Source organism: Rattus norvegicus, chromosome 10 (genome assembly GCF_021556685.1).
Source record: "Rattus norvegicus strain SHRSP/BbbUtx chromosome 10, alternate assembly SHRSP_T2T, whole genome shotgun sequence".
Classification (NCBI taxonomy): Eukaryota; Metazoa; Chordata; class Mammalia; order Rodentia; family Muridae; genus Rattus; species Rattus norvegicus.
The window spans coordinates 104,120,602-104,130,245 of record NC_141543.1 but is presented as its reverse complement, the minus strand read 5'-3'; the positions used below and the strand labels follow the sequence as shown (position 1 = coordinate 104,130,245).

Genomic DNA, 9,644 nt, shown 5'->3' with positions numbered 1-9,644 from the left:
GTACCTAGGACCCCTGTAAAAGCCAGGTATGTGTCTATAACTTCAGTGCTGGGATTACAAAGACAAGCAGATCCCTGGTGCTCACTGCCTAGCAGCCTGGAGTGATGTCTTAATTCTAGGTTCAGAGAGAGACCTTGCCTTAAGAACATAAGGTCTAGAGTGACAGGAAGATGTTGACATCATGAACCTTTGCTCTCTTTACATGTGCACACACACACACACACACACACACACACACACACACACACACACATATTTCCACAAACATGTCCGGCTGTTTGGAATTGATGCAAAATGGAGACTGTCTCATCCTACCGTATTTGCCTTATACAACAATATCCTCAAGCCTGGAGAGATGTGTTTAAGAACGCTGTTTACTCTTCAAAGGACCTGAGTTTGATCCCTAGCGTCCACACTACAGCTCACAGCTATCTGTCACATAAGTTCCCGGGGATCCAGCGCCCCCTCCTGGTTTACAAAGGTACCAGGTGTGCAGGCGGTCCTAGACTCTTGCAGGCAAAACACCCATAGGCATAAACTAAAATAAATTCAATAAATGTAGGAGTATTAAAATTAAAATGCAAGTATTTAGAAGAACAGAAGAATCCAGAAGAGAAGAAATGCAGAAGAGAAGAAAGAAGAGAGAAGAGAAGAAGATGGAAAGGAGGCCAAAGCCACGTTTCTTCTTGGTTTTACCTCGTCTTAAGCTCTGTAGTGCTCACAGGTAATAGTGCCAGAGAGTGGAAACTAGGTAACAAAACGATGCCTATTCTTGTTTAGTTTCCGTTGCTGTGATAAACACCATATCCACAAGTAACTTGGGGAGGAGAGAGTTTCATTCATCTTACAGGTTACCATCAACCTCAGTCAGGGCAGGAACTATTGAGGAACATTCCTGCCCAATTGTCTTTCCAATAGAGTCCCTGCCCTCTAGCCTTGGAATGGTACCGCCCACAGTTAGCTCCGCCCACAGTTGGCTCCGCCCACTCCCATCCAAGAAAATGCCCCACAGGTGTGCTGTGGGCTAGTCTGAGGGAGGAAGTTCTCCAACTGAAGTTCCCTCTTCCCACGTGCTTCAAGTTGACAACCAAGGTGAAGTATCGGAGTTATGTAGGGTTCTCTGCAATGCAGTCTGCATTCTTGCCCTCATGTCCGTGGATGCAACAATAGGTCGGTATTAGTTAAGGACCTACTGAATGCCAGGCAGAGGTGTTACATTTACCATGTCAGATGGCAGAGTCATCAGCTACGGTCATGGGCAGGCCCAGCTTCTTGCACCGTGGCCACCCTCCCCCCAGTTAAAGAAGGTCTCTTTAAATAAAAATTGGAGAGGGGCGGTGGAGACGGCTCAGGTGGTAAAGTGCTTGCTGCACAAGCACGAAGTCCTGAGTTCAGATCCTCAGCACATAGGTAAAAGGTCTGACCTGGTGCCTTATGCTTGTAGTCCCAGTGTTGGGGAGGCAGAGACAGGAAGATCTGGGAGGCTCACCGGTTAGCTGGCCTAGCCCCTTGGCTGAGTTCCAGGTCAGTGAGCCCAGGCTTCCTAGCGACTCTGTCTCTGGCGATAGTGGCAGCCCACCAAATCAATTATGATGCCCCAGAGGGATGAGGGTATGGGGGAGGATGTGCATGAGCAGAAGATTGCGAGTGAGAAAGTCAAAACACAGCTCAAACTCCTCCACGTGGTTCTGGTTTAAAAACGGACCAAAGACGCCATTTCTAAATGTGTTTGCTTTTTATCCCTTCTTGTTGGAAAAAAAAAAAAAGAAAAGAAAAGAAAAGAAATCCTTTTCGTTAAGATAGAAAGACTGAAGCGAAACGCGAACAAATATGCTTGGATCTAAATGCAAGCCTTTCTGGTTTTGTTGTTATTATTGTGGCTGCTCTCCTAGGTTTCCGGCCCGTGCTAATGTTGCCCAGGTGATAAGCCCCGTGCTTGTGGATTTACCATAAAGCTTTCTCTAAAATATTTCATAATCTGGTTACATTGGGCTTTGACTGGCTCTAATGAGTATGAGGGTGGGTGGCAGTGTTGGGGATTCTGAAAAAATGTTCTCCGGGACCTTCTACTATATCTTGGGTATTTACTGTATATCGGAACCACTCGGAGGTCTCCTAAGGAACCCTTTATGAGTCTTGCTTCACACAATTCTAGTATAGTAGGAAGGCTTTTCAGACTGCTAGTCAGCTGTAGTCAGTATCTGGAGTATCTGGCTGAAAAGCACTCCTAAGTCAACCTTGCCGGCTATAGGTACAATTGTATACATTCTCAGAATACAGGAAAAACTGAGGCATACAGTGGTGGTTAAATTGCCCTAGATCACCCTAATAAGTTCATGTCACAACATTCTGGCTCTAAGAAGGCCTGACTGGGGTACAGCGGCAAGAAAGAGACGAGAGAAGTTAGAGGAGATTATGAATTTGGCCCCGTGTGAGAGTCCCTGTGTGTCCGTTAGGACGACTATGGTGGACAAGACTTAGTGCTCACTGCGGACATATTCAAACGGGACTTTGCGAGTGCTGCCAGCAGAGAGTGGGGAAAAGAAGAGATTGTGAGATTGTGTGTGTGTGTGTGTGTCTGTGTGTGTGTGTGTGTGTGTGTGTGTGTGTGTGAACAAACTCTGGATGGCACACTAATGAGGAGGAGAATCTGATGTCTGGAGGTGTAGAGAGATTTGTTGGGGGCGTCCACCCCCCCACCCCTCCTCCTGACCACAAGCCTTCAATCAATGTTTGTGTGAGGAATCTGCAGACTAATGCTGCTTTGATCTGATAGCAATTCATTTTCCTGGTTGCCCTGAGCATGCTGTAGGAGGCTAGCCAGGAGCACAGTAGAACCCAGGCCCCTGTACTCGGCCTGAGACTGCCTGGAGTGGTGGAGGTAACCTTTACCTTCTTAGACACAGGGCTCCATCAGGTGGGGGGAGGCGCCTGGAGGAGGTGGGAGGGAGTGACTTCATCGGTTTAATGAAAAATGACCTGAACGTCTCTCTGAACCTGGAAACTCCCCATCGAACTGGGGCCAAAGAAAACAGGATTAGGCTGTATTTCTTCTAGGTTGGTTGCCCCGCATCTCTGTAGGATGAGTTAAACTGGAGAGAACGGGGGGGGGGGGGGATGGGGTGGGGGTGGGGGCAATCTCTCTTCATTGTCTCTGCAGAGAAATCAGGAGAGATATCAGGGATTAATGGAGTTTTCCCCCGATCTCCTGTAGGTAGGTAGAACCCCTTTCCTTCTGACTCCTTTGCCTTGCAAGTGGGCACCCCATTTCTTTGGTATGTGTCTATTATAACCTAAAGTTTGCCATATGGCATTCAGAAAGAGTCACCCCTCTGGCATTTGGTCTCCTGACAGGCCTCCGATGTCCAGTCTAATGTTCTCTCTTCCCACTGACCCCCTCTGAAGGAAACAGCTTCTGCCCTGAAACAGGTTTTTTTTTTTTTTTTTTTTTTTAAATGGCACACACACTTTGCCAGAGTGGGCAAAAGTGATGTGACGTTCTTTGTGTGGCTTGCTGGGGTGACACTTTCCAAGATGCATTGAGCTCAGGCATAGGGGCACAGGAGACTTCATCTTTCATTGCCCAGTTTGAAGCTGGCAAGGGAAGCCACCAAATCGAAACCACGGCTAACATCACAAGTTCACAATCTCTTTAGTGCCTGGTTCCTTAAAGCACTCTTTACAGGAGAACAGAGAGAGTAAGTCAACAGGGCTGTTTTCACTTTAATGCAATGTATATTTATTGTAAACAATAATATACAAAAAAAGAAAGGAAGGAGGGGAAGAAAGGCGGGGTGCACAAAGAAAGAACAGTTTTGGACGGGAGGGTGGGGTGGGGCGAACAAACAAGACACAAACAAACCAAACCTTACCTAAAGAGAAATAATGACATAAATGTCAGGTTTCTTAAGTTACAGAAATAGTTTTTAAAAGGTCTGTTTTTATACAGAAATCGAAAGATGCCATATTATAAGGTTTTATTCTACTGACTTCTAAAACTGTTAATATATCTTTTTTTAAATTAAAAAAAAAAAGTCTGCTGTCATTTAAAAAAAAAAAAAAAAGCAATCCGTACACTCTCCAACCACAGCAGTGAAATAAGAATTAAGGTCTGTCCGATGTCTCTCTGCAGGAGAGCAGGCAAGGGGCTATCCATGACACACGCTTGCAGAAGCTTGCGTTGTTCACAACACACGCACACATCCACATACAGTCCAGGCAGCCCAAAGATCTGTGGCGGAAAACACTGCAAAAGGACTCAGTGATAGCTCACTGCATTTGAAACCTCTCATTTGTCCACAGAGAGAAACAGGTTTCCAGTTTGTTATCACCGAGAACGAAAACAACAGAGAAGGGGGGTGGGGACCCACAAGGATGCACAAAAAAAAAAAAAAAAAAAAAAAAAGCATTTGTACAAATCTAGAATGAAGAATTCAAAGAGACTTGCTTTTAATAATAAAAAAGGTTAAAGAGATAAATTAAAAAAATGGTTACAGTTAAGAACATAATTTAACAACAGATGACCATACCCTTTGGGGAAGGCGCCAACAATCTACCTTAAAGACAGAAAATTAAAAAAAAAAAAAGTTAAAAAAAGAGGAAAGAAAAAAGAAAAAAGAAAAAAGAAAAAAAAAGGAAGGAGATTTTTTTTCTTAAAAAAAAATGAAAACTCCTCCTTACAAAATAAATAATTTCAGCACATGGAACGTCTTGAAGGTTAAACGCTGGTATTCAGGGAGGTACAGGTGAAGGTCTGAGCTGGCAGACTCCAGCATCTGCTGGCCACATGGGGCCCAGGCAGGCAACCAGGGGCAAATGTGCTTGGGCACTTACGGGCTGCTTGAAAAATCTTCCCCAAGAAATTTTGGTCTCCTTTCCTTGCCCTTGGCTTTCCTTCTGAGGTCGCAGGCAAAGGCACAGTGAATGTTCTAGGAACAGCATATGTATTTCCCAGCAGCCGGGTTTTAAGGCTCAAGGTGTTTTTCTTCTTGTTTTAAAAATATATATATATATTTATGATAAAGCTCACCGATGTGCTCTATGTTATCTGTTTATTCCCCTTAGGGCAAAAGAAGGCCTTTCTTTCTTTCTTTCTTTCTTTCTTTCTTTCTTTCTTTCTTTCTTTCTCTCTTTCTCTCTTTCTTTTTTTAAGGCAGCTGCTCCTGAAATCTGAGAGCCTGGGGAATTAATCAAAGCTCACCCCCAAAACTGATGGTGTAACAAAATTCTGTATATTGCTTATGTTACTATAACAACACGTTTTTTTCTTTTTCTTTTTTTTTCCATTTTTTTGTTTGTTTTGTTTTTGTTTTTGTTTTTTTGTCTGTTTAGGAGAAAGCAAATCTGTACAAAAATACTCTGGTTGCAAGGAAGGCTAGGGGACACTCTTGAACTAGGAGAAGTTAAGCTGTTGGAAAAATAAGAGCATTTAACTTTTTTATCTAAAATATGTATAAATCCCCTCAAAATGGTAATGAGTCATACACAGTACATACTAAAAGTATTTAAAATAGAGAATATTCCTCACAGAGGACTTTTTTTTCCTTTAATTACGGCTAAAAAATAATTACAAAGTCCAAACAGGCAGGGAGATTCTCCAATCATCCTCCTCACTAACTCTGAAGGAGCCAAGCCCTTCCTCACTGACGCTGGTGGGTCCATCTGGCCACGAATGGCCGGGCCATTTGCAACGTGTTTGCATGAGCTCAGATAATGTCTTAAAGTCTCTCTCCTGGAATCTCAGCAATCGTTACCTTCACTTACATCTTTAAAAAATAACGACAGACCAAAAAAAAAAAAGTGTCCAAAGGAATTTCAATTGGTTCTTGATTTTCTTCAGCGTTTTCTTTTTCCTTTTCTTCTTAAAAAAAAAAAAAAAGATCAACTCTGTCACCATTGCTCTTCAAGGTCTCCTCAGGGTCTGGTGAGCTGTGTGTAGACGGGTTGTTCCCAGTGCTGAGGGCTGTGGGTCTGCGGGATGGAAGGGACCCCGGAGGTGTCAGCGATGGGGGTGTACATGGGGCGCTGCGCTGGGTTCATGTAGGTGAAGGTGGAGTAGAGCCCCGAGCCCTGGCCGGCTGCGTGGCTGTAGTAGGAGCCGGAGTTCTGGTGGTCGGTGTAGTCATACTGCGAGCGCGTGATGGTTGGGTAGGAGGGGTTGTAGTGCGGAAGGTTGAAGGGGCTGTAGGAGATCTGTTGCGGGGAGTGCTGCTGCTGCTCGCTGTAGTGGCTCGGGCTCAGTTGCTCCGTCTTGATGTGCGTTCTCTGGGACTGGCCTGGCTCGCTGCTCAGCGTGGTGAGCGTGTGCGCCTGCTGCTGCTGGGGTGCCTGCTGCGGCTGCGGGGGTGCTTGCTGCTGCGGAGGCGCCTGTGGGGCTTGCGGAGCCTGTGGGGGCTGCTGTGGAGGAGGGGGCGGCGCCTGTTGCTTTGACATCCACACGTGGCCCGCGGTCGCTGGAGTGGGTGCGGTGCTGCTGATGCCGTAGCTGCCAGTGTAGGAGACCTGGCCGTGGGTGGCCGGCACCCCTGGGTGGCCGTTGGGCGGCAGGTATTGGTCAAACTCATTGACGTCGAAGGTCTCGATGTTGGAGATGACGTCGCTGCTCAGCTCACCGATGTCCACGTCGCGGAAGTCGATGGGGGGCTGTCTGCCACCCTCTGCCAGAGGGCGCCCCTCTCGTTTCAGATCAACTTTCCCAGCTTGCACGTCTGTTTTGGGAGTGGTGGGTGGGGTCGGTGGACCCTGAGATTGCCCTGCAGGCAATAAAAGAGAGACAAACGGTAAAAAAATCAACAAGCGCTATGCAAAGCCCCGGGTCTTCGAAGCCCATAGGGACCCTCCCTGGTTGCCAAGGTGTTATTAGGACCCGCTCCCGCGCTGGAGGCGAGCTGCACTAGCGATAAGTCGCCGAATGATTAACCCGCAGGTACACACTAGGCAAGCTCCTTTTATCAGGGGAGGGGTCTGAGGTCCCAAGGGTCCGGAAGACTAAATTGCTACCTGTAGAAGAATGTGTGCTTTTGGGGTGAGGCGCAAAGAGAAAAGTGGGTAAGTTTCGTAAAGCAATTAAGACATGTTACCTTGCAATAAAGAATCCAGCTCAGGATTCATGGTTTGAGGTAGGTGTGTGTGTGTGTGTGTGTGTGTGTGTGTGTGTGTGTGTGTGTGTGTGTTTGTGTGTGTGCGCGCGCGCGTGCGCTCGCCCCCGCGTGCGCTCGCCCCCGCGCGCGCCCGTGTACGCGCGCCTGCCTGCCTGTTTCTGAGGGCCCAGGACAGGGAATACAGGGAATAGTGTTTCCTTACTTCATGGAGCTCAAGATTCCTACCCAGATATTTCTCGGGGTTGGGGGGGGGGCTAAGGAGGAGCCCGGAGTGGCCAGGCCTGGGGGATCACTCGCGTCTTGCTCACCGGAGTGCTCGCCCGGGGAGTGCACCTCACTCATGCCCGAGGAGGAGTGCGGGGAGTCCGCTTGCAGCGCCTTGAAGATGGCGTTAGGAGAGATGTGAGTCTGTTCGGTGGCCTCTTCGGCCTCTGCTTGCCCATTCTTCACCGACTTCCTCCGCCGGGGCTGGTACTTGTAATCGGGGTGGTCTTTCTTGTGCTGCACGCGCAGCCGCTCCGCCTCCTCCACGAAGGGTCTCTTCTCGCTCTCGTTCAGCAGTCTGGGGGGGCAGAAGTAAAGAGGGAGGGGGGGTCAATGAAACCCTGGGAGCTGTCAGGTCCCCACCCCTCCTTCGCGCAATACCCCTCCTCCCTTCTGTCTGCTTTCCATCCTCCTCGGAGACTCAGAACTTTTTTTTCTTTCTTTTTCTTTCTTTTTTTAAAAAAGTATTCGGAGTCGACCTGAGCGGTCACTCCTCGCCCCGCCCCGCCCCCTCCCGGGCCTCCTATTTTGGAAGCCCAGTAGACGAAAATAGCTCCCTGCTGAGGCTGCTCTAAACGCCTTTGCTACCGGAGCGGTCCACCCCTCCCAACACGCAGTAAAAACTTTCCGAAAACCCACTTAAATTGCAAGAAGCTCGCTCTGTCGATCCACGCCCCTACCAGTTCTCAGTAGCTTTCCCCAATTCTTGCCTGGGTCTACTCCGGTCTCAGTTACACTTTCCCTTCACTCGGTCTTCCCAGGAAAGAGCGCAGTTGGCCGGGGGGGGGGGGGAGGTGGGCTTGCTTCCTCTAATTGTTCCTTTCAAGGAGGACCGGGGTGGCACACCCCCTCACTCCCCACTACATTCCTACATTCACGCCACTCTCCACCGCGCACCCCCCAACTCCCCGCCATCGCTAAGAGCAATCCCAAGAACTTTCTCAAACTTTGAGCTGCGTCCCCCCCCCCCCCAGCCCTCCCTGCCCTCCCCGCCCTCCCCGCCCTGCATCCTGGACCGAAGACCCCAGGATGCACAACTCAGGGAGGCGGGGCGGGGTCGGTAAGTGCAGCCCGCGTCCCGGGTAGCCACTGAGCCCTCCGTGGCAGCCCGCGCGCTCACCTCCAGAGCTTGCCCAGAGTCTTGCTGAGCTCCGCGTTGTGCAGATGCGGGTACTGGTCTGCCAGCTTCCTGCGCGCAGCCTGCGCCCACACCATGAAGGCGTTCATGGGCCGCTTGACGTGTGGCTTGTTCTTGCTGGAGCCGTTGACGCGCACCGGCATGGGCACCAGGGTCCAGTCGTAGCCCTTCAGCACCTGGCTGACCGCCTCGCGGATGCACACTGGGAATTTATCTTCCTCGCTCTCCTTCTTCAGATCCGGCTCGCCCTTGGGGAACGTGTTCTCCTGGGGCCGTGTGTTCTCCGTGTCGGAGCCTGAGCCCGAGGGGCAGGGCGAACCAGCCGAGTCCTCCGACATGGTGGGGCTGGGGGCGCCAGACAAGCCCTTCTCCTGCTCGTCGGTCATCTTCATGAAGGGGTCCAGGAGATTCATACGCGAGCCCGGGGCAGGGGGCGGGTGGCCGGGAAAGGAGAGAAGCCGCGGCTGCTGGGGCTCCTCTTCCCTCAGCTGCCCGGACGCGGACGCCGAGCGAACGGCTCCCGGGGAGGTTGGCGCGTCACCCGGCTGCGGCGGCGAGCACTTAGCAGAGGCGCTGGGTGGCCAGTGCTCAGTTGCCCGCTCCAAACCCGGGGAAGGCGAATCGGAGCGGAGGAGGAGGGAGGGAAAACAGAGAACGAAACCAGGGCTACTTGCACCCCGTCTCTTTTGCAAAGAAAAGTTCCTGGACCGAAACTGGTAAAGTTGTCGCTCCCACTGAAGTTTCCAGACAGTTCCGAGCAACGCTCTCAGCTCTCCGGCTCCCAGCCCAGAGTCTCTTTAATAAATACTCCCCCTTCACCTTAGAGACCTCGGACCAATCACGGCTCGGCAGTCATCAGGGTTGGCAAGTCGCTGATTGGACCGGATTTTGAAAGGGTGGGGGGAGGATTGTGGCTCCGGGTTGGGTGACGAGACTCGAGGGGAGGAGAGGGGAGGGAAGCTCAGCCGGAGGGTGGATGGGGATGGTGGGGTGAGGGGACTTGGGGGGGGGGGGCGCGGGGCAGGCGGGGGACCCGGGACGTCCGAGTGTGTAAGTTTGCTCTCTACTCTCCGAATGTCACAGTTTTGGAACGGTCTCCTTGTGTGTGTGTGTGTGTGTGTGTGTGTGTGTGTGTGTGTGTA

The 9,644-nt window shown here is 50.3% G+C and overlaps 1 protein-coding gene across 1 annotated transcript; it reads right to left on the bottom strand.

Moving 5' to 3' along the window:
* Positions 1 to 3,715: 3,715 nt before the first annotated feature.
* Positions 3,716 to 9,228, bottom strand: Sox9 (SRY-box transcription factor 9). Its single transcript, NM_080403.3, is given in 3 exon segments — positions 3,716 to 6,752; positions 7,409 to 7,662; positions 8,485 to 9,228. Coding segments are annotated over 3 exon segments (1,524 nt in total). The 5' UTR covers positions 8,916 to 9,228; the 3' UTR covers positions 3,716 to 5,913.
* Between the last annotated feature and the right edge of the window lie 416 nt (positions 9,229 to 9,644).